The sequence below is a fragment of the Cyprinodon tularosa genome, unplaced genomic scaffold, assembly GCF_016077235.1.
Source record: "Cyprinodon tularosa strain WSP-4 unplaced genomic scaffold, ASM1607723v1 ctg41, whole genome shotgun sequence".
Taxonomy (NCBI): domain Eukaryota; kingdom Metazoa; phylum Chordata; class Actinopteri; order Cyprinodontiformes; family Cyprinodontidae; genus Cyprinodon; species Cyprinodon tularosa.
In genome coordinates, this window is record NW_024039130.1 from 1,807,501 (window position 1) to 1,832,901 (window position 25,401).

The 25,401-nt window shown below is 37.1% G+C and overlaps 1 protein-coding gene across 1 annotated transcript; it reads right to left on the bottom strand.

Moving 5' to 3' along the window:
• Positions 1 to 1,567: 1,567 nt before the first annotated feature.
• On the bottom strand, positions 1,568 to 20,787 carry laynb (layilin b). Its single transcript, XM_038298617.1, has 8 exons — positions 20,710 to 20,787; positions 20,289 to 20,538; positions 9,162 to 9,468; positions 8,909 to 9,066; positions 7,943 to 7,987; positions 3,859 to 3,930; positions 3,645 to 3,753; positions 1,568 to 3,505 (listed from the first exon to the last, which is right to left on the bottom strand). The coding sequence occupies exons 2-8, from the start codon at positions 20,359 to 20,361 to the stop codon at positions 3,184 to 3,186; spliced, it is 1,086 nt and encodes a 361-aa protein (XP_038154545.1). The 5' UTR covers positions 20,362 to 20,538; positions 20,710 to 20,787; the 3' UTR covers positions 1,568 to 3,183.
• Between the last annotated feature and the right edge of the window lie 4,614 nt (positions 20,788 to 25,401).

Below are 25,401 nucleotides of genomic sequence, written 5' to 3' on the forward strand. Positions count from 1 at the left end.
CTAGAGATAAAGAAAGGAAAACAAGCCGCCTGCCGCCGCCGCCGCTGCTGCTGCTACCGCCGCCCGAAGCGTGTCCATTAAAAATAGACAAAGTTGATTTCTTTCTCGCCACTACCGGCTTAAAAAAATGCCAATGTGGCGCTGACTCTCCTTCATACGCGGCGAGCCACAAGGCTGTCACGTCACGTTCCCCCCCACCCCGGTACAATAGAGCGATAATATTTCAGCTGGAGGTGCCTCTATCAGCTACGGAGCACACGAGTTGACTCGCTGAGAGGCATCATGTTCTCGGGTTGACGTGTATTGACGTCAAAGCCATGGGGGTATTTGTATAGAGGGCGGGGCCACGGAGCAGCTCCACACTTCAGTGCCAATTGGTTGTCAGGACAACCAGACCCACCTCTTACGTCAGCCGGTAAAATTGCTATTCTGAAATCTGTTTGCTCGCCTGCTTTTTTTTTTTTTTTTGATTGCACGCAAAGGTAGCTCGAAGTTTTTTCCTTTGCAGGTGCTTAACGAGAACTACAGCGAAAAAAATGCACGAATAAAGATATTTTATCTGATCATTTTAACTGGAGAAATGGCCATCTAAAACTAAATGGAACATAAAAGAAGATGCACATTTGAGAAAAGCACGATTCTTTTTTGCAGCTCAACAAATATCATGATTTCTTTATTCCACATAATGTAATGGGTGCTATTGTGATCGCTCTATCTTTATATTTCTTTTTATAGAAGGGGGACACTTGATCAAATGAGTCACTTTGTTCTACTACATCACAGCGACATCTGTTGGTAAAGATGTGTATTTCACCTTGCCGAGAGGCCATACAAGTTGCAAAGTGCATTTATCTAAATAAATAATAAAAAAACAGTTAAAATAAAAAAAATTTAAGCATTATTTAGTAGAATGCATCACTTCCCTGGAGTCTTAAAGCTTCAGGAATTGTTCTGCATGTATCCCTGTTCAGATATATAGATTTCTACTGTATGATTTTCTAATCTCTTTTCAGATTTCTTGAAATCAGATGTAATGTCTAGATTCTAAAATTCATTTGACCCAAATATATAGCTGACTGCCTGACTCATAAAGGAAAATGATCCAACTTCCTGCAGGATCAGATTTTTTGAATAATGTTTTTACCTTACTAAATAAAAATCTTTTAAAAACTGCAAGTTGTATTTCCTCTTTTTTTGTCTGAAATATTACAGTGTGACAAAAAAAATTACAAAGAAAAAAAATCCAATAGGGAAAATGTGTTTTTTCTTATGGCACTGCACAGGCTGTTCTTACATACATGGGTGGTTGCTTCATGTCATGCAGTAAAGAACCAAACAGAGAGCAGCAGACTGGTGAAGGAAAAAGCCTGAGGAGTGCACTGAAGGCCTCTGCTGTCACAAAGACTTCCTGAATGTAAGAGTTCCAGATGTGCTTTTGGCATTTCCTGTCGAACTTTCTCCAAGAACACACTCAGCCTCTCCTTACTGGGCTTTGCTTCATCTTTCCAAATCACCAACCAAGACAGCCCACATAGTATGTACTCATTAAAAACAGCTTTGTATTCTGAAATAGCATTTTATTTTGTCTTATCACATATAAAGGCAGAGCGCATGCAATATAAACCCATGCAGTATGTCATGACATACTGTAAACTATTGAAAACTAAAAAAAAAGAAAATGTTTTGCTCAGCAGTTTTCTGTCATTGGTCCTTCCTGGTGTACTGTCCTGTTCCCTGACATCAGTGGACAAACAGGAAGCCTTTTACTGAGATGAGAACATTTATGATTTAGAACAGAGTGGTTTTAAAGGTCTCTAATAGGAAGTTCATTTCAACAAGAAGCCAGCTTTGCTCTGATCTCAATACATTTTTAAAATGTATTTTGCTAATGCTCCAGAAGATATTTATTTTGGGTAAAAAAGAGAAAATGCAACCTCTAATAGTCCTCAGAGCTTAAAAGACCCATACTCCCAGCATGAAATTTGTGTTTTATTATTGCATGTATGTGCTACTTCATTGCTTAATCTAGTCAGCTCCATTTCATCATATTATTTCCTCTTTAAAGTGAAATACATGAATAAAAGAAGTGGACAACACAACGCTAAATCAGTTAAACTATAAATAATTTCAGACATAAAAAAATAAAAGTGAGCTCATGAACAAAAGTTGGTGTGAGAAAACTTGTGGCTGGTTAGGAACACAAGCATTTTCTACTTTGTATTAATTATTTTTATTCTTATTTCTTTTATTTAACCCGGTAAACCCCATTGAGATCTGGATCTCATTTTCAAGGGGGACCTGGGCAGAGATCATTACATTCATATATTTTCTACAACTCAAAATAAATACCCAGGCCTTACTCCCATCTCCCAAAACCTTGAATTTTAGATGGGTTTGAAAACCACACTGAGCAAAATCAAAGTGCAGCATCTTGCTCTGCAGTTAGTGATATATTCACGCTTTCTGGGGTTTTAATAAGGTGGATTTAAATTATACAACATTGCAAATAAGAGTCAATTTTAACGCCAAACCTCCAGGCGTCTGCTAGACAGTTGAAAATTATAAGAGATTTTATATTTCATCACTACTGTGGGTGAAGCAATACACCAAACTCATTCAAAGAAGATACGAAAATGAAAGTTTGAAAAGGCATAGACAATATTCAGAACTAAATTGGACAGTAAATCATGTTGGTCCCTTAAAGAGGTCAATGGAAAAGAGTCATCACAATATGATAGGTAAGGAGAACAATGTCATTATTTCTATTTTTCTAGTACATAATACTTCCCAGATAGGTTTGCATTCTTTGTTGCAGCGTCACAAATTTCAAGGTCACAAAGGGACTGTAAGTATCAATTTGTCAGCATGTAAACACATCTTTAATCAAACATAAGCACAGCTTTTGTTTGCATTGATATTAGCATTTATTTAAAGAAAAAGTGTCATACATATATAAAACTGTTAACTAAATATGGTGTTATAACTGACCAAAAATAAGAGATGATCATACATTTGCACTTTAAAGCCAACTCTGTATGTTTAAAGATTTCGTACCGCAAAGCAATATATGTAATGAAGAGAGGGTTATAGAATAGTATATGTTCATCTTGCTACCTCAATAATATTCCTTTAATAATTCAAAATTCACAGATTTTTCCAGAGCTCAGATCCGGTTAAATAATATTACCCATAGATCTCATTGTCCACCCATCCAGCCTGACTGCTGCAGTGCCGAGTTTGAGTTCTGGAGGTCTCATAGATGTCATTGGTCACAAAGCCAGTTTCCTTGTCCGAACATGTCACATTTTCATAATCAACATACTGGGGATCCTGTAGAGGAGGGAAGGAGTACTTTGCCATGATTTCTGCCTGCATTCTGTAGTCCAGATTATTGTGAGGCAGTTTAGTAATGTCACTAAAGGCATAAGGTCCCTGTATGGAGGAAGAAGAAGCTGCAACTGGGATCAGCTTCTTTGACCTGCTGGGGAAGCTCTCAGTCTTCCTCCTGGAGACAAAAGGACATAATAAAATCTACAGCAAGTGTAAAAAATGGTTTAGAAACAAGTTTTCCAAAGAGTTGGTTTGATATGTTACACTAAAAAATACTGCATGGGATTGTTTTTCAAATTTAAATTTTGTTGTACCTTTTTGCATGATGTCTGTAGCAGAAGAACCCAGTGACTGCAAGCAGTAGCAGCAGCAGCAGAGTAGGGATAGTGGCATAGAGGATGTAGGAAACATAGAGGCTGTTGACTAAGAAAGATACCACAAGAAATTAGACATTATTTAGCTCAACTATTCCTAAATAAAATTTGTTTCTTTAGAAAAATAATCTTGAAAATAATAAGTGTTTTTTACCTGATGACCCAGGTAATCCCATAGTTATCCTCACATCTCCTTCCGTAGGTATGGTTGGCCTCATGGTTGGAACTACAGACACAACACAAGTCCTCAGTGGAACAAAAATACAAATTTATGCCTCATGGCCATTTCACTAAACCCATGCAGCTGATCCAACCATGACCCACTTTTAAGAAATCTTTCCACAAGTTCACTATTTTATGCCCACTCAGCTTAAAGTCATAGGGAAACGGCCGTTCCAACGGTTGCAGTACCGAATTCTCCCGAGTGGTGCCCGACTTTACATGAGTGAATAAAGTAAATGTGATTGGTCGTTTATCAAGAGGGCGGGATTGTTGTGGCGGAAGGTTCGCAAGCAAATTTGGTTGCTCAGAAGCATCTTGTTAACCAGTTAGCAACTTAGTGCTAGTAGGTTCCCAATGTGAAATTACTATTTTCAAGGAACGCTATGGACAGCGGAAACATGCAAGAGGAGGAGAGTTTTGTGTCGGAGTCTCCTCCGTCATACATTTTTTTATTTAGAGGAGGAAAGCAGGGACTAGGATGTTGTGGAAGAGGACGCCAAGGCGGCAAAAGCTTCGTTTGGTGTAGAAGGTTTACAGCCGTACATGTTTGTGCTCTTGCCTCGCAACGCTGGCAGTTCTGTTAGATCTATGCCTGCCAAAGACACAGACGTCTATCCCCGAGAACAGCGGGCCATAAGTGGTTAAGTAAAAGATTCTTATTTCAACAGTTGCGTATATTAGCTGCGACATATGAATCAAGATGCTATGATCGAAAAATGTGATTGACAGATGACCTTTGATATATGATTGGCTGAATTAAGGTGTACAAGCTGACATATAACTTACTGGCTTGCATAAGATAAAGAAAAAAAAACCCACAGATTTTTAGACAGGACTTTCTTTTAAATAGAAATGTTCTAACTGTTAGGAATCCAGTTTGTGTGGGTTGTTTTTATGTTTTTCTCTCTCCACCACCAGGTGGTGCCCTGTTCCTCGTTGGGCCTCCCTGCACACCTGCGGGTCACTGGAGGAGTATTTGAGCAGCGGACTGTCCCTACCTCGACGCCAGAGTGTTTGCCAGTTTTGGGTACTCTAGCCAAGCTGAGATTAGCAGAGTCTAACCGAAGCTTTGTTTCTCTGAGTCTAATCTTGTTTTTGTCTTTGCTTTTCGGCAGCAAGCCTTTCCTGTGTAACTGGATAACCTGGACCTTCTCCCCCTGGAAGGATTACTGAGTACACACTGAGCAGGGGTAAACCTCCACATGATCCTCATCGGAAAACCAAGTGACAGTCCACTCTTTTACTCCTCTGGGTCCAACGTATGTCTACCTGTCCGCTCTCCAACAAGTTCCCTCTCCTCTGGATTAATTCCCCACAAACTGGATTCAGGGATTAACAAGAGCCGCCTCAAACGTGAGTTTCTCTCCAGCTATATTAAAGCCTCAGTCAATTTTCCTACGGTCCCTGAACTGATCACTGTGACCTCTCTCAGACTTTCCGGTTCCGGTTCACAAGTCCACTGAGCTCCAGCTCCTACTTCTGTGTTTCATCAACATTCAATAAACCTGTTAAACTGTTTCCCTTGGTCTCTGACTGGTTCTCTGCATGTGGGTCAGATCGCTTAAACTAATTATTACACTAACTTTTGGGACAGTATTGCCTGATAAAGAGTACATTTATATACATGTTTAAGCCAGAATGATTTGACATTTAAAGATGACTTCCGTACAACTTTAAGAATACAAACAGGCCCACAGCATCACAGCTCCTTTACCATATTTAAGATTGGGAAAGAGGTGCTGTATCACAATCCTTTGTTTATAACATAGCATCTGTTGCAAAATAAGTTAGTTTTTATCTCGTCTTATGGAAGTTGACAGTCAAAATAAAAGTCACAGAAGCTGTGAGAAAATTCACACAGATTTACCCATGAAATGTAATGACACAAATCCTTTTTCTTTCATGTCTCCCAAAAAAGGGTTTGGCATATAGAGAACATCTAATGGTCAGTACTGTGGACTAGGTCACTCAAACGTACCTCCATTATTCTATAAACTTGGGTTCTCGTTCAGCTCCATTTTTTCACCTTTTTAGCAGTTGTTTTTTTTGTCTTTCACTATGTATCTATTTTTTATACAATAAACACATCTGAAACCTCTACAACAGTGAGGGCAATTATACAAACATGACATCATACAAAATTGTGCCTTTTTGCTGACACATATGTCAACCAATTAGATCAGTAGTCCCCAAATATATCCTACTCTAACTTTAGTTTAAAAAGACAATACTAAAGTTTCTGAAAAAAATTTGACCCTCTATGACAAACATTGTTTGATGAGCAGACAGACACTCCAAATATCTACAAGCCTGAGCCTATTTTCCCTAATGCACTTCAGAGTTCCAGCGCTGTTCGCCGGATATGACGTCAAGCACGTCCATGTATAATGGGTCGAATTTGTAAATGATAAAAATGTTATATTCAAGATGGATTTTGTGGATACCCAGATCCAGCTGATAGCAACTCCATACAAGGTAAAATAAGTAAAAACAAAAACAAAGAACTTGTCAAGTAGAAAGGCGAGCAGAAGAGTGCTGCAGTTCTGTATTTTGACCACTGGTGGCAGTACCATTTGAAAACCCTGTAATGCCTCTTTAAAGGTAATCCTTTCAATTTTGAAAATTTTATGATTCTGACGTGTGTAACATACATTATAAAACAGTTAAGCATTATACAACAGTTGCAAATTCTTCCAAGGCCCCATGAACCTTTTCCAAAATGGAGCCACAGAGGAACACATCCCCCAAAAAAGGAAATGATCAGCCTGCATTTGGCCACATAACCTACAGCAGTTGTCCTGACTAGTGTATTTAGATGTCATACCTTCCTCCTTTAAATCTAATCAAGTTTAGCTTGTTAAATTACCTCCAAGCCTGTTCATATGCATTTTGAAAAACTTTCAAAATATAGTCTTGTCTTTTCCTTCTGGGAACCACAGGGAAAAATGCCTTTCTGCTGGAAACACGTGCCTCTGCATTAGTCAGAACACAAATTAAATGATTTTAATAACCACTGCTACTGCATCTTTTATTTTCTTTTACCACTCTTCAGTAAACCCATCTTCCTTGTGATTTTTTTGCAGTCAAAGCCTTTTTTTAATTTTCTGTAACAGAGAGTAGGCAATTTCAATAAACCCAGCGGCTTCGGATGTTATCATCCAATTAAATGGCAATAATTGGTGGTTATCATTCCCATGGAATGGCTCCAGATTGTGCCTTCCAGTAGGCTCAGTATGTTGTTATCGCCGAATGAATCCTGACCTAATCCTAACCTTAAGGTCATCAAGTTGCAGCCCGTGGAATTAATTAATCTATTTATGTTTAATCTACAGGTAAACATATTTTTAGTAGTTCTTTATCTATTGTACAAAAAAGAGATCTGCAAGTCACTCATATTAAACAAACCAATAAAAAAATATTTAAACATCACATTACCATGCATGTAGAAATGAAGTTCAGCTTTAAAATACAGTTTAAAAAAATAGGTACCTTATAAATAAAGAAGATAAAAAGTATAATGTAGCTAAATTGTAAATAAAAGGTACAGTTATAGAGGGGGCTGTTTTCAATGATATTATTAGCCATAAAAACCTACTAGAAGGTAGAGGAGGCAGAGCCTGAAGCCAATGTATGGGGCTAATAACTGCTAATAATGGCAATTTAATGGTTGATCACATCCAAAACGGGTGATAAACTGAACTAACTCTCAATGACATGAGATCTATTTCTCTGTATTACTGTGTTGAAAAGCGACTATGAGAAACAGGGCTCCTATATCATGTCATATTTACAGCACAGGGATTTAGGAATTAATGGTTGCTAATTGGAAGTTTCTGAACACATTTGATCATCTTCAAAAACACTTCAGTTTTATTTATTCAACAGGAATCATTAAAAATGTCAGTAGGAAAACCCTGTATTAAAAAAATATATCATATAAATGTGACACACATACAGAAACAACAATTATATTAAAACCATATTACACTCTTCATTTAAACATGAGAAATGTGTACCTGGTTGCATTATGATCCTGTCGCCTGTGAGTACTGGTATTTTTTCTGCAGAAGTTGAAGAAAATAAGTACATTATTAATAATCCAATAAATAAAAAAAAGCTGAGCTCAGAAATATTTAATGAGATGATAATTTTTCTTCTTCTTTTTTATTATTCTTGTTTGTTTTTTATTTTTCATTATTTAGCTTTAGACCCTTATGTTACAGAGAGGTTATTAGAGATCAATATTGTTTCCTCATAGAAAGGTTGCAGACTATGGAAAGTAGCGAGTTCACATTAGATAAATACCTTATAAATTATTATTTCAAAGTCTCAATAATCTAGTAAGACTACAAATGAATACAGAATGCATTGAATAAATATACAATCAATTATATGAGCTTCAATGAAATATTTTGGACATCTTTCTAAAGAAGTGAATCTAATTATTTCATGATTTAATAAATTACTTTCTGTTGCCATGCTGAAGCACACCATAATTTAACCTATCACACATTCATCAAAATCAAGGAGGTGGGACTAGTGCTACTTCCATAAAAACTCTGACATCTGATTGGATGCTTCTGCCTAAGAGAGATAAGACAACTTCTTCTTGTCTAGTATTTCTTTTACTCTGAAGTCAACATTTTCTCTAAAAAAAAACTGCAGAAAAGGTATTTCAATTTACAGAATATTAGGTGAGCAACTTTAGCCTCTATATCCCTAGTTTAGTCTTTAATGTATGCAATAAACTTACGCTGAGAGCTTGCTGTGATCTAGCATGGTGGGAACAGCCACAGACTTCAAAGAATCAAAGTAAGCCTCGCCCATTGACTTACGCCGTCTCATGTTCTCTCATTAACATTTTGGAGAGCAAACTAGCGATAACTATAACATTAGCGGATATTAACACTCTGTTCCTTATTCTATTTGGTGACTTTGGCAGAGACATTTAGAAACTGCCAGCCACAGCTCTGTTCACTCACCTTCCCTGTATTTGCAGACAAAGTTGTTCTTGGCGCTGCAGTTGTCATCATTCCACTTAAACAGGAAATGGCCCTCTTCATCAGTTGGTGCAGTGGGCTGGTGGTAGAGCACGACACACATTTCAGCACCACAAGACGGTTCATCCCAGTTCCAGTTCCTGCAGCAAATAAAACACTAAAGTTACACACAGTTTGTTTCCTTATCCAGTTTGTTCTGTTTAAAAGAGTCAGTTGGAGAAAAAATCAGGAGAACCTGTATTTGGCCTTGCTTCCATCAACCCAATAGTACTGGGAGGGGCACCCAGGGTTGTTATTCCCTGTCCTATAATCCTGCGGGCTGCGTCGAAGCCCGATCCAGAAGTCCCCATCTCCGGCCTTCAGTTTTTGTATGAAGGTCTCTATCAGCCGCTGCTCACTCTCCGTCTCAATGCTGAGCAGCTCTCCTCCCTCGGACCTGCAGGACTGCCTGGCATCCTCAAATGTCAGCCGTCGACGACTGTCCTGAATGTAGGATGCCTTGTAGCACGGGCGCTCGGTCCCACGTCGGCAGATTTTCTGGCCTTAACAGCAAAAAGAAAATTAAGAAGACGATGATAACCCTTTTTTTCGATGACCACCAAGCATAAAATATCCCTTTTTATTCCTTTATTAAGCAGATCCGAGATGGACTTGCTTAGGGCCAAAAACTGAGACCTTTTTCGTTGTTTATCGTTTGAGAGAGAGCAGAATCATTCTCAGAAACTCTTTCTGGCCATAAAAGAACACACTTTAAGACATGAGGGCAGTAGGTGTATACTTATACCTCCTGAGGAACAGTCCAGACTAATAATCAGCCACAGGACCAGTAATTGGACCTTAAGGCACATATTTTCACTTTACGGTAGATATTATATGTTATATCATCAGGTATTCACTGGTACATAATGTGAAATCTTCATTTAAGTTTTAAGGGCAAACTTTCACATATGGAAAACAAAAAAAGTGAAAAAAGGTAAAACAAACAGTCATATTTTGCAATTACATTAGAAATATTTAACATACAGTATTCAAATAGAGTTTACATTTTTGTTTTATAGTCCAGAGACCCTAACAGCACTCCTGAGAGACACTGCCTTGTTGTGAATCTTATGCTTTCATTCAATTGTTCTATGGCTGAAACAGTTAAACTGAATAGAAGTGATTAATCAGTTATTAAAATAATTGCTTACTCATTTAGTATGAAAAAAATCATTAAGAGCCGTATACAATCAAAAGAAAAAATCTTTGTTGCTAAAAACACCCACTTAGACCAATACATATACCAGAGCTGTATATAAAAAAAATAAATAAAAAATACAGCTACATTTTGTAATTAGGAAAAAAAAACAACCTTCCTCTGTACAGTAAATATGATCTATCCAGAACCTCTGTAGTGACGTTATTTCAGCTCTACAATGGTTATAGTTCTGTAAAAAAATATCTCATGTCAGGAACATTTTGCTATCTGATTTTTAACTAAGAAAACAGTCAACACCTTAATGGATAAGAAAAATAATCCTTAGTTTTGGCCCTTAATTGTTCACCATTTTTTGTTTCAAATGTATCCTCTCATCTACCAAATGTCATTTAACCTAAACAAGGTTGACTAGCAAATACTTTTTTCCTTCTGACGTAGAAGACGGTGGTAGTGTGGCATTTGCCTTTCAACTGAGGATCTCTTAAAAAAAAAATCAAAGATGTGCATAGCTGAGCTTTAGGAACTTGCAGTTCAGGGTAAAAGCCTTTGTACTAAAAGTACATTTACTGTAGTTCCTTCCTTTTCTGAGAATAGAAGGTAGTTAAAATGCTGTTTGATGTAACGTGACACACCTTCCTTCCTAAAAAACAGCTCTCTTCTAGCTTTGCCAGTCCACGTAATATTTTTGGTCAGGATTCGTTTTTTGCCTCAGAAGTCTTTGTTTTTCTTGAATCATAAACACTGACCTTAACTGAGGAAAGTAAAAGCTTTAGATGTTACTGTGTGATGTTATCACGTGTCAGTGATTTGTTATGTTTTCACATTTGCAGATAATGGCTCTCGCTGTGGTTAGCTGAAGTCCCGAAGTCCTAAAAAACAACTTTTCTCACCACATTCTAGACTTAAATATATAGGCGTCCTTCTTCATCACCTGTTTTTGACTTCTGTTAGATTGGAGGATAATGTGTTGCTTTTTTACGATCTTTTAACCTACCGTACTTTCCAGACTATAAGCTGCTACTTTTTTCCACACTTTGAACAATGCAGCTTATATGGAGGCTTTTCTGCGGATTTTTCCTAACCGCCAGGGGGCGCAAGTCAAAATGGGAAATCAGATAATTTAGCACAAGGATATTCTAGCAGTAGGCATGAAGGAGAACAAATGTCCTGATTCACACATTCTGACATTTATTTGCTGCATTAAAGCTGTCAAAACAATGAAGAGAGCACGATTCCTGCAGAGCTAAAATAGAGAGCTAATGAAGCCTCAACTTTGATCAGAAAGTCTTACTGCTGCAAGACGTATGAAGGTCAATTTGTGTCTTTCAATAAAAAAAACAAAGTTACTTTAACTTAAAAAGTTGCTTTAAACAAACAAACAAAAAAAACTTGACTTCTACCAAAGAAAAGCTGTGTTCAATTCATTTCAGTTTATTTATTTAGCGTTAATTCTCAACACGTCATCTCAAGGCACTTTACAATTCAACCAGATCATACAGTCAAATTGATTCAAAGTTTTCTATCTATGGAAAAGCAGTTGATTGCATCAACTCCTTGACCCAAATGCAATCCCTCATGCCAAGCATGCTTGTAGCGACAGTGGAGAGGAAAAACTCCCTTTTAACAGGAGGAAACCTCCAGCAGAACTCAGTGAGAGCGGCAATCTGTCGAGGCCGACTGCGGTTCAAAGCAGAGATAGAAAAAGGTAACTGTCAACCAGCTCCACTGGTGGCCCAATCCAGGAAACACACAGAGGCAGATGAACTCCAAGCCAGCACGTCAGTGTTCAAATTTATTTTTTGAAGTCTCAACTATATGTTTACATTTATTCTTTCATTGAAAGGTTTTTTTTTTCTTTGTTGTGAATGTGTTTTTCATTGAAAATACATTTTTTGGTTGAAGCAACCTTTATTCTATTGAATAATAAAGACATAAATCTACCATCATAGAGACTGGATAGCATTCTTCTTCGTTCCACTCTAGGAGTGATATGTAGAGGTTTGGTGGGGGACAGTTAAGTAGATATAGCCTGGTGTAGCTTATATATGTATGTTTCATGTTTTTAAATAAACACTGAGTGGGTGCGGTGTATAGTGAGCCGCCCTCTATAGTCCTGAAAATATGGTGCGGTACAGCATGACAGACAAGCATGTCTACTGCATGTCTACAATTCAGACTCATCTACTTGTATTTCCAGTTTTTCAGAGCACCTAGCAGAGTTTTCTGAACTAACAAAGAAAGAACCCAACTCAAACAACTCAAACAACTCAAACAAAAAGCAACTCACGTTTTTGTGCAAACTGTCCACCGAGACTTGACAAACTTGTCTGTATTTCAGCCTATTCCACTTCAAATTTAAAGCAACACATCTGGTTAAAGCTTTCAAGCTATCTTAGGAAATATCTGCTACTGAATGAGGAACATAAGAAATCCTTTTTGATGCAGATCTTTTCAGCAGAACCTGAATCTACCTGTATGTTTATGAGGCTCTGAGTAATTTGGCTTAATAAAGGCTTCACTACATTACAGTACAGTATACCTTGACTGCATCAAGTATCTTCCATTCATTTCTATACATTATGATCACACACTTAAAGGGTAAAATATGAGTTTCTATTGTGTAAGATTTTGGCTTAAATTACCAAATTAACTTGAACTACTTCATTTTTTAGGTTTATAGACTATTAATGTGAACTACATCATTTTCATCTGTCTGACTTGAAATTTCGAGCTCATTTTTTAATTATGAACTTGCACAACATTGGTTGTATTTGTCATAGACGTCTCCATCAGAAAGCAATTTTTTTTTTACTTGAGCATTAGGCTTTTACCTGCTAAGCCTAAGCCCCCAAGAAAAAAAATCACAAACTTAGTACAATGAACAGGGTCACACTTTCATCAAACATAAAACCAATTAGTTCTAACCCAAATATCCCATAGTCGGCTGTGGCTGCATTGGTTCTTCTTAATATTCTCTAAGTTTATCCAACTGGTTCTGTTGCTACCTACCATGCATCGCAGCCAGACTGCTGCCATCAACCCCTTAAAGATGAAAGAGTTGGGCCTGTTTTTCAGTGCTTAGTCCATCTTCTCTACTAGACAAAGCTATGGGCAGTGGTAGACTTAGCTATTTTTGGCCCTTAGTGAACTTTAGTCAGGGGGCCCTCCTTCCAGTCAGCTTTCATGCCCCAGTCTGAGTGTGACAGATTCTGTGGAGCTACCGCAGTATTCATACCAATACTGTGAATCAGAGATAGTGTTGTGCCGATGCCATTTTTTGGCCCCGATACCCAATACCTGGCTGTGCAGTATTGGCCATACCAATGCCATCTGTTTTAAATTGATGTGTGTGTTTATATTTGAAGAACTGCATACTACTTGGATGTAAAATAAAATTGCCATCATGGCTTTATCAAGCTGCTGTCTACCTTTGTGAAGCAGGAAAAAGACCAATAGAAAGTGAATCCAGTATAACTTTTTATGGCCTACCTGAAATGGGTGACAATAGTTGAATAAACTTTTGGCTCTCAAAATGGTATCAGTGCCCTATTTGTTCGTACTCGCCGATACCGATGCCACCATTTTAGTGCTGGATGGGGGCCCTGCCCGATACTGGTATCGGTGCAACAATAATCAGAGATCAGCTGTAATGTAGCTTTTACTGTCGTTCTTCTCCTACTCTCAACAACTTTGACGCTGATCCTACAGCGCTCAATTACTAATATACATGTTGGTCTGGAGGGAGCTGTCCTTCAATGGGCATGACCTCAGTGCTTGATGCAAAATGGGTGGTCGGTCTAAATCAGCAACACTGCTGCACCTAATAGGAGACCTTTGAAGGAGGGGGTGAAGGTAAAACAATTCTCTATCTTCCGTCTTTAAAGAAAGTATACATAATATACCTATTAGACAAAAAATATTAATGTTTTGTTTCAGCATTAAACACTTTGCCGTAAATCGATGAAACAAGAAAGTTACAATTTTTCTTACATTTTTTCTAGATTTTTTTTTAAGAAGCGAAAAGATCAGAAATGTATCTCACTGAAGATCATGAAGCTTCTGAGTTATGCAGATCTTAATCCTTAATCTGAATTTTTGATCATCCTAGTGATCAAAAGTGTTTCAATTCAGGCAATCTCAGTAACTGATATAAAGTTGATTTTCTAAATCTTTGTACGATGGTCAGATCCTAAAAACACATTCGATTATTTTATTCCTGCTGAGAGATTTCCAAACATTTGATTAACATTGATTATATGAATATGTTCCTTCTTTCATAAATTTGTTCTGTTGCTGTGAAACAGAGCAGTCTGTGGCATCTATAAAATACTTTCTGTAGAGAAAAAGGCCTTAATTGTTGGGGCTTAAATATAATTTAGAGCTTCATCCTGGACATTTCTTGGATCCTCTTTTTTTATTATCAGTATTAATATTTCAGTTATTAAGAACTTTACACATAAAATAGTAGTTTTATTTTGAGTTGAACTGTATATTCTTTTAGTTTATAATTTAACATATTAGACATTATGTTCTAAAAAATAAAACAGTAAACAAATTAAGGAACTGATTAATTGCTATTAGTCTACTTGTTTCTTTTTAATATTTAATCTTTATTAACCCAGGGCTGAATGATGAGCATCAGTACTGAAAATGAGACACCAGTAGATACGTTACATTTCCCCAGTTCATTGAACAACACTTATTTTTCTGCATTAATAAATGTACTGACTGCAACCATGTGATAATCTAAAGGACCTTCAACGTCTTTATCTACTTTAAGAATAAATGGTTTGATTTACTCTTTACATTTTTAATGGACAGATATATTTTTTTATACATCAATGCAAACCAGCTAGATGCTCTTAGAGGGGAAACCTCACATCATGTTTAATAGATTATTAGCTGTACCAGTTTGATCGCTATGATATATTTTGAATGAATTGTATGATCTGATTGAATGTCTCTGCAAAGTATCTTGAGACGTGTTGTAAATTGGTGCTATATAAATTAACTGCATTAAATTGAAATATAATTTCCCTCTGCAGTGCATCTCTGACAGTATTACAAAAATATAATCTGAATCTGATCCAGGTTGAGGATTAGCACAAGATTAGACAGATCTATATTTAATTAACCAAGGAAGCCAGGGACTCTTTTAAAGGAATAGTACACCCAAAACATGATTAGCCTTCATTTTCTACTCACCCCCATGCTGAACAACACTCTGGAGTACTTTTTTGATATCTCAAATGCATCTGGAGATCTGGGAGGCTTCTTGCTGTCTGCTGACATTCAAATAATGGAGGTCCATGGCGCCCGAGTCAGAAAGGTCCATAAAAGTCCACAAAAAACGTGTCAATATTCCTCCATACTGCTCGTCCAATGTATTCCAAGTTTCCTGAGTGGGTAGCATCCAGAATTTACTCGAAACAAAGTCATTTAGAATGTTTTTAGAGCATAAACAGTAGTGTATAGTATTTCCTGAAAGCGCGCGCCGGCGAGTTCATGACGCTACGGAAACCTCGGCAGACCAAACCAGATGAAAGTGCGCATTCAGCTGGGCAAAGAACTCATGCTCTTCCTTAACACTGAAGTCCTCAGACATTTTTCTTTCGTTGTTTCTTTCTTTGCACAGGTAAACAGCACATTTCTTCTTCTACGCTTGCATTATCGGCAGAGCAGACGCTGAATGCGCACTTTCATCTGGTTTGGTCTGCCGGATTCCGTAGCGTCATGAACGCGCCGGCGCGCGCTTTCAGGAAATCCTATACACTACTGTTTATGCTCTAAAAACATTCTAAATGACTTCGTTTCGAGTAAATTCTGGATGCTACGCACTCAGGACACTTGGAATACATTGGACGAGCAGTATGGAGGAATATTGACACGTTTTTTGTGGACTTTTATGGACCTTTCTGCCTCGGGCGCCATAGACCTCCATTATTTGAATGTCAGCAGACCGCAAGAAGCCTCCCAGATCTCCAGATGTATTTGAGATATCAAAAAAGTACTCCAGAGTGTTGTTCAGCATGGGGGTGAGTAGAAAATGAAGGCTAATCATGTTTTGGGTGTACTATTCCTTTAATAGGTGCAGGGAGCATAAGAAGAGAACATAAAACATATTTTGTAATCTCAATAGATGAGAAGAGTTAAAAAGACACTCATTGCCCTGAAGACCCTTATCTAGCAGAGGAAAATTGCGATCTTATCTCTATGACTAAAGCTAAAGTGCAACGCTTTAATCTTACATCATTGTTAGACTAAACCTGTAAAAAAAAAAAAAAAAAAAAAAGGATTTTGCCAACAAATATATCATATAAAATGTATTTAGTATTATGTATTGAGTACAGGAGCCATGATAGGTGTTCTGTCAGATCAGCCTATCCCGTCAGACCAGCATACCCATAGTCAATACGCATGCGCAAGACTTCAGATTTGCGTTTATCCCTTGTTTTGTACGAAAATAGACTTTAAACTACCTCAATGGGCCCTTTATTCCCTTTATTCAAGGTCAGATCACCATACGCTTAAAAAAAACACCAAAAAGTAAGTAATTACATTGACATTGGCATTGACTCTGGGTATGCTGGTCTGACGGGGTATGTTGATCTGACAGAACACTGAGACCAGTTCTGTAGAGCGGAGGTCTTCAACGGGGGTCCGGGAAGCCTAGAAGGTCCACGGATGTACTGCATGGGGATCGCTAAAATTTGGGTTGGTTAGACTTTTAATTTTTATATTTCCTCCTGCAATTTTTTCCAATAATTGAAATGTCTTTAAATACACATTAATATGAATTCAACACACTGTAGTAAACAGATAAATAGAGGCAGAAGATGTCTTTCAGGCATCAATGCACATATTCAACGACACACAGGAGCTCTTTTAAGCTGGACACCGTTTCATTCACAACACCTGTCCCATCAATGATGAATCAGAATCAGTAATACTTTGAAAATCCATTTGTAATAGAGTGACTATAGGACCAGTTTGATACAGTGGAATCTGCTTATAGTGGTCACAGATATTGTAATCAACCGCTTATAGCGTTCAGAAGGCTTGGGACAGAATAATTTATATACAAATGCTGTTTAAATACTTTGTTTATAGTAATCAAGAAACCGCTTATAGTGTTTATTTTTGGCCATTTTATGAATCTAAACATGTGCAGAAATAATTAATAAGTGGATCGAAAGTAATGACAGCACTCCTCTGTCAGAACCCGTGACAGATGAGGACATCATTGCTGAGGTAGCGAAGAGAAGGATGAAGATGTGGAGACTGTTGTCTCTTCCAGAGCTGAGATGAGGAATGCAGTTTGCATTTTAAAGACTGGTCTCCTGCACGTTGGTTTCAAAAACCTTGACCTTTTACATTGTTCTGAAAAAGAAGTGAACTTGGTGTTGGACAAGACTCTGATCCAGGGAACCATGGATAAATATGTTAGGTGATTTCTTAATGCGGCGCAGCAGATCCACAACACAAAACAGACGTAGGCTAGCTTTAATTTTCTGAAGCCTATGCGGTTATCTTCTATGTTGCTCTATGAAACTGTTTGTTTCAAACTTCAGACTAGTTAACCCCTAGAACCCTACGGACCCACCGGTGGGTCCAGCTGCTACGTGACCTCGTAATTTTAACAAACCCCCAGTATTGATGTAAAAAACACATTTGGCAAAGTTTGGTGACATTTTTGGATAAATGTGCCAAAATGGCCCCTCCGCCTAAGAAATTTCTCACTAATACCATTCTAAAATAAATATGATTCATCTGATTGAGTCCAAATTTGCTATATTTTTACACAACATTTAGATTTAAAAGTCTGTACTACTTTTTTGTGCTATGCAATGTTTTGCAATGTTTATTTCAAAAATTTTTTTGGCGAGGTTCAGAAAATGCAAAATATTTTGTATTTTGTCCCTAATATTTCAGGCAGGGTCAAAGCTACAATGGTGCTGACACCAGAAAACCATTCTATGACATCTTACCTTTACAGAGGTACCAAAAGTTTCTTCTTAAATCTAATAGCTGTGAGGCTATAAGTGATTTACTTTTGTGTTTTTGTCAGGCAGAAATTTATTTATACCCCCTGAGGGTGTAAGAGGTTAAAAAAAAAAATGCACCGGCGGCACCAGGCAACCAGAGTTATGTCCGCGCACGGCGCAGTATACTGTATTTAAAGTTGCATGGTACTGTAATAAAATTCAGTAAATGCGGAAGCTATCTGTTTCATTTCATTTTTCTCATTGGAAAACCACACAAATGGCATTTAGATAATATTCAACATAAAAAAATATGTGAAATAACGGTAAATTCGGATAAAGTAATCAACCACTTATAGTGTTCAGATTGGCTCTGGACCAACGTGACCACTAGGGCTGGGTAAAAAAATCTAATTTAATTGATTTTGGATCGATTCCTTTACATTTTTGCAAAATCGATGTGTAGGGAATTAGATCTATTTTTTATAGTGACGCGCATGACGTTCAAGTTCAAATGAGCAGGTGTGTGCAAATGCAAACCCAAGTAACACATCGCTCAGCAAGCTGTCCCAACTGAAGCCTGGAACCATTTTGGATTTAAAACAGCTAAAGATAATGTGCTGCATATGTGACATTAAGGTGACTTCCCACTACACTGATAATGAGTGGTGCCTCGCATCTCATGCTACAGACCACCGAGATTACTTCAAGCCAGACAGCTGCAAATATACTCAATAGGTCCACTGAACACATTAATAAATGGGGTCTGACCAGCAAACACACTGTAGTTGTTACAGAAAACGCTGCAAATATGGTTTGTTCAGTGAAGATAATGCAGCTCATGCATGTCTGCTGTGTCCCCACTGTGTCAAGTCTGCTTGCTCATGTGAGGCTTCATGTTTTCACTTTTCACAAAGAACTTTGCGCTTTTGAGACAGATTTGTTCACCTCTCAAGTTTAAACTGTCTGATTTGCAAGTTTGCACTTTGTGTTTAATATGACAGGAAAAAAATATTTTGTATTTTGAAACACAGTTGAACCACTTTCATTATTCTATAAACAGATCGAATCGAAATGAATCGATTTAGAACTGTATGAATCATATATATATATATTTAATTTATTTTATTATTATTTTTTTCATTTTAATATTATTGTTTTGTTTTTTTATTAGTATTTTACTACCGAAGGTATTCTATGTGTGTTCTTTGTTCTTAAAAAAAAAATTATGTGGGAACTGTAGGTGAAAAGTTTGCGCTCTTATTTAAAGAAATGTTACAACTATGCTTTGTTCCTGTAATAAAAATAAATAAATAAATAAATAAGAAAAATAACTGTATGAATCAAAATCTAATCGATTCAGGAATTCGGCGCAAATACCCGGCCCTAGTGATCACTGTAAGCGGATTCCACTGTGTAACACAATTTCATACAATAAACATAATTATGGGGTCCATCTCGCTATCAGTTTGAGGGTCCTTGGCCTGGAAAACGTTAAAGACCCCTGCTGTAGGGGCACTGGCCCTGCTGGCCCCTCTCTAGAACCACCCATGTAAATTAGTCTTTTCAATGCTATTTTTCAACTATCCCCAAATATGAGGGAAATCCATCATTTTCACAGAGTAATTTGGCTTGTTTAGATTTGTTTGTTGCTGCTTTACCCCCAACTGGTCTAAAGCGTTTAATTCTTATCCCCATGCAGTCAATAAATGAAAACAAGCACATTAATAATTGAGTCATTGTATCCCATTTAAAAGTGGAGACATATGACTGGATAACATCTAATTAATTCAGGACCATGCAGTTAAAATATGCTTACTGACCGTTTCTATTATGTAACAGTGTTGGTGGAGCAGTCTAGTCTTGTAAGCGCTTTAATGTCTTTGTCGGACAGCAGACAATGATATTTACTGTTAAATTATAGCCGCCTCTCTTAGACCCCGGTCACAAACTGTTGTTTACTTCTTCTTCGATGTTGTTATGAAACACGCAAATTGCTCGCTTTTGACTTTTTAAGGCGCGAGGCTCTCAGTTTGTTTCACAAAACAAAACAAAAAGTGCAAAAAAATAATCATTTCCGTTTTAATTGTAAATATAAGAAAGAATTTGGATTATCTGTAAACAAGGAACGGAGACTCCATCTTTATGGGGTTTTTTTTCGCCCCCGAAGCAAAAATCTTACCATTAATTTTCGAAGCGGATCCAGGGTGAAACAAAACGGCGATAACGGTGCCGAAAAGCCTCATAAAATCCATTTCTACATGTTCACTCGATGTTTCAGCTGCTGTTCAGATACTGGGGGGAAAGTAAACTTCACCTCCAGTCCCAGAGATTCCCAAACTGGAAATATGGCAGTGGAGGAAAAAAGAGCAGTATGTTGACGTTCAGGAGGAGGAAAAATCGGTCGAGTCCTGAAGGCGTGCATATGGCGTCTGATTAAAGAAAAAAAAAAGAAAAGTCAGATGGAAAAGTTTAAAATTACACAAAACAAGTGAGTTTTATTTTTCATCTTAACTTTAACACTAACAGAACAGATACATTGGAAATATTCAATAAATAAAGCTTCCTAAATCATGCTTTACATAAAGCAAAGCAATATTGACCTGAATGGAGCTCTTTGTCTGTAGACTGTCATGTGCAGAGTGTTAAAGAGCTGCAAGTTTGTGCCTCTGCTCAAATACATACAGACAGACTGAAAGTCTCACTCAGACAAACAGCAAACTAACAGCACACTAAAGTCAGAATTCTGACTTTATCTCAGAATTCTTATTTTTATCTCAGAATTCTGACTTTAATCTCAGTATTCTAACCTAATCTCAGAATTCTGACTTTAATCTCAGAATTCTGACTTTTTTTCCTGAAATATCTGACTTTTTTCTCAGAATTCTGACTTTAATCTCAGAATTCTGACTTTTTTCCTCAGAATTCTGACTTTAATCTCAGAATTCTGAATTTTTCTCAGAATTCTGTCTTTAATCTCAAAATTCTGACTTTCTTCTTAGAATTCTGACTTTTTACCTCAAAATTCTGACTTTAATCTCAGAATTCTGACTTAAATCTTAGAATTTTGGATCTTAATGTAGATGGGCATCATGAAGGAAGAGATGTGGGAGCACTCAGCTTCACTGACAAAGATGTGAGTTGTTTGGGAGGGCCAGTGACACTTTGGTGGAAAATAATGAAATTAGGCAACTCTTTACGTGCCTGGGGGGTCCCCGGTGATGCTATTTCATGAATGGAAGAGCAGAAGGTCAACAATAGAGCTAGTCTCTAAAAGAGAAATGGCCACAGCTTGATGCTAACATATTTGTTAGCTATCAGAATTCAGTCAGAAATCTGAGATTAAAGTCAGAATTCTGAGATTAAAGTCAACATTTTGAGAATAATGTCAGAATTCTGAGAAAAAAGTCAGAATTCTGAGATTAAAGTCAGAATTCTATGAAAAAAGCCAGAATTCTGAGATCAAAAACAGAATTCTGAGATTAAAGTCAGAATTCTGAGATTAAAGTCAGAATTCTATGAAAAAAGCCAGAATTCTGAGATCAAAAACAGAATTCTGAGATTAAAGTCAGAATTCTGAGATTAAAGTCAGAATTCTATGAAAAAAAAGCCAGAATTCTGAGATCAAAAACAGAATTCTGAGATTAAAGTCAGAATTCTGAGAAAAAAGTCAGAATTCTGAAATTAAAGAATTGTCTCTCAATAAATCTGATTTTTATTTCAGTAAAACACTGGTGACTATTTCAGCCATCCAGGTCATAGTCATTCCAAAAAAGTTAAAAAACAATCCATGGGTATTGCAGGCTAACAAGGAACCCAAACGACTCCCCATTCGACTCCCCAATTTGCATGTTTTTTAAGCCAAAACCAGGCTTTGTTTTTGGTCCACTCTGTAAAGCCTTGAACTCAGCGCTAATTCTAATTTTTTGAATTGAAAAAGCTTTCTGGATGGGAGGCAAAACTTGCTTCAATGGATTGTCACCTTGGTCCTGTGCTTAACTCTGTCTTTTCTTCCTAGGAGACATAGGACGTGGCTGAGGCAGTAAGCTGTGTGGCAGAAGGTGTACTGGAGATTCTTTCCCGGTAAAAGGAAGTTTTCCTCTCCACTGTCAAGTTCCTCTCCACTGTCACTACATGCATGCTCAGTAAGAGGGATTGCTCCAAAGTCGATGAAACAATGCGAGCGATCGTCCCCCGTCAAACATGCTCATACAAGAGGAGTGACTTCTGCAGTCAGTGGTTCAGTGTAATCTGCTGGCCTCCTTAAATAGAAATCTTTTCAACTAGAGGCAAACTAATTTCTCTTAGTGCTGAATGACCAAAATACAACACCCTGTTCCTCAGCTTGTTCTTAAGGCATAATCAGGACTCAATGTTTACTTTGTTTTACTTCTGTGAACTAATATCAGAGGTATCAATTAACAAAGTACAAATACTTCCTTACCTTACTTTAAATTTTGGCTATCTATTCTTTACTGGAGTAACTGTTTTTTAGACATTTCACTTTTTTTTTTTGCAATTATCTCTACTTTGTACTTTGTACATTTTAAAACGAGATTCATTTTTCTTCTTTCATTTAAGATAATTTTTGTTATGGCCTGTTGGTATTTAAAAATATTATTTAAAATAGTAAATCAAAAACATTATTTGGTTGATCCAGACAGTTATTTGTGGTAGGACTCAGCAGTGCACCAACGTAATTATAAATATTATTTCAAGATTATATAAAGTTAAAATTGACACTGTTATCATCATTTATTAAAATAAGAAAATAAAGTATAAGGAAGTTATCATCCAGAATTGTAGAAAAATTTTCATTTAATAGGGTAGTGCAGCAACCAGTATGAAATTTAAATAATCTGCCCTTAACATTTTCTCCTCCAATACCTTTAGTTTTATACTATATTTAGCTTTAAAAATGGTACTTTCATAGTTTTACTAGAGTAAAAAGCTTAAGTTAATACTTTTTTAAATTATTAAGTAAGTTAATACTCTAACTTCTACAAAACTGTTTTAAATATCAGGATTTATACTTATACTTGAGTAATAAATATCAGTACCTTTGACACCTCTGACTAATATCTACAAATCCTGTGGGACCTGTCTGGACCCAGAAAATAACAAAAAAAAAAACAATATACCTCTGCTTTTGCAGAGTAAGCAACACTCTTAAATTATTATTACTCACCCAGCCTCTGGGACCTTCATTTTATATTTACATGTGATGTAAATATTGTTCTTATCAATAAAGAAAACTTTGGACCAAACGTTAATAATAGTCCAATCTATTTTCCCCTGAGTCTTGGTGATACCCTTCAGTTGCAGTTGCAGTCCATGTCCAGGATAATCAACAGCATATTTTTAAGCACATGTTTCTATCACTATGCTTACATACAATGTAGATAATGTAGGGAAGATAAAAAGTTGTTAGCTGAAAGCCACAATCAAATTTAACTGAAATATCTCATTTTGAGTTCTCTAATTTATTGGGGCGTGCTTGTAGGTTTGTTGTCTCTATAGGTTTGTTTGCAAATGCTGTGACATACATATTCAACCGGTCTGCCATATGTAAGAAGATAATCCCCTGAGAGTTTTATAGGAAAAGGAACTGACACAGGCAACACTGTGAAAACACAACCCCGTGGTAAAAAGAGGACAAGAACAGACAAAGAGAGTGATACATGCTGAGAGGCATAGGGCAGAAAAGAGGGATCAACCCTGAACAGGAAAAGAGACAGATGAGGAAGAGCAGAGTTTTTTTTTTCAGCACTAAACTTCCTGTCCATTCGATTCAGTTCCCAGGCATTTTGCCTTCATTTCCAAAGTGGGAGTTACTGTAGTTGCTCTGTAGATGTAACAAGCTCAAATTAAGATTCAAATGACATTTGAATGCATGCTTTACATCAACCTGGTTTGTTCTTTTCAGTAAATATGTGCTTCAGTCTTTGCACAAAATCACCTTCTTTGCAAAAAATTGTGGAACATCAGTTGATTCCTGCTTTCTCAAGTCACTAACCTTGGATTCCCTATACCGGTCTGTGTATTAGTTGATGAATATGTGCGTGTTTATGAAAGTGTTTTGTGTAAAGGACTTAAAATATTCAGCAGGACTATAAAACACTTAATAAAAGCTTATAACCAAAGAGTCACTAAGCCTTTTGGTTTCTAAGGCTTAGTGATATATTTAGTAATGGTGAGAGATAAAGATATTGGAGGATGTGAAATATATCCATATCTATTTGTGTTGCAGAATTCCTTTAGAATGTGGACTAAACCCAAATTACAATATATATTTTACAACATGACATTGAAAAAAAGTTAATAGTTTTGTTTTTTTTTATTTGTCAGAACAGACCCAGAATTCCAGCAAGACAGAGGGAAAACTTAAAGCGTTTATTTAAACCAGCAGGTCTGCAGAAGCAGCGATTAGGGCGTCTATCACAGGAACATCTACAGGAGAGAAACACAGGTTAGAGACAACAATAATCTGACAAAGGTTGTTTATGAACACGTGAGTCACTAACCTAGTTTGACAGAGCAGTCCGTGCCCGGAGAACGAGGATGATTCCAGCCGGTCGGCTGACAAGTTCTTCACCTTGTTTCAGATGCGGAAGCCTAGAAGGCTGCAGAACTGACAGGAGATCAGATCCGACCAGACGAAGGAAGGTAGGATGATTGACAGGGTAGATCCAGGTTCAGTCCACAGAAAAATCCAACAGGAGTCCAAAGACAGGCCAGGTGGACAGATCAGACAAGAGCAGGCAGGCTCAAAATTCCAAATACAGAAACAGGTCAGGATCAGGCAAACAGAACACTACAAGAAACGCTCGAAAACTCTCTACACCAAAGGCTAAAGAATAATCTGGCACTGATGGCTGGGACCAAGGAGTTTAAATAGAAGCGGGAGCAGGTGGATCAGATGAGCAGTGATGAGAAACAGGGCAGAGATAGACAGGTGAATGAAATGAGCAATCAAGCCAGCCATCACAGTAAAAATCATGACATCATTAGGTTTTGAAAGTCTTTAATTTAGATCTAGAAATCCAGATTTTTTTTTAAGACGTGCAGGTATGTTCTTAGGATTGGGCATTAAATATGAAGGGTAAAATCAAAGTGCTTGAGTTAAAATAAACATCATATATTAATGTTTTCTTTATTAATTTACCTTTTTTATTTTAGGGGAGTGATTTTCTTTATCATTTCCCTATTTTCATTTGTCCTTTCAAAGCAAGGTTACACCTTTTCTGGTCCCTACAGTCTTGCTTGACCTCCTGCAATTGTTTTGGGAATGCAGA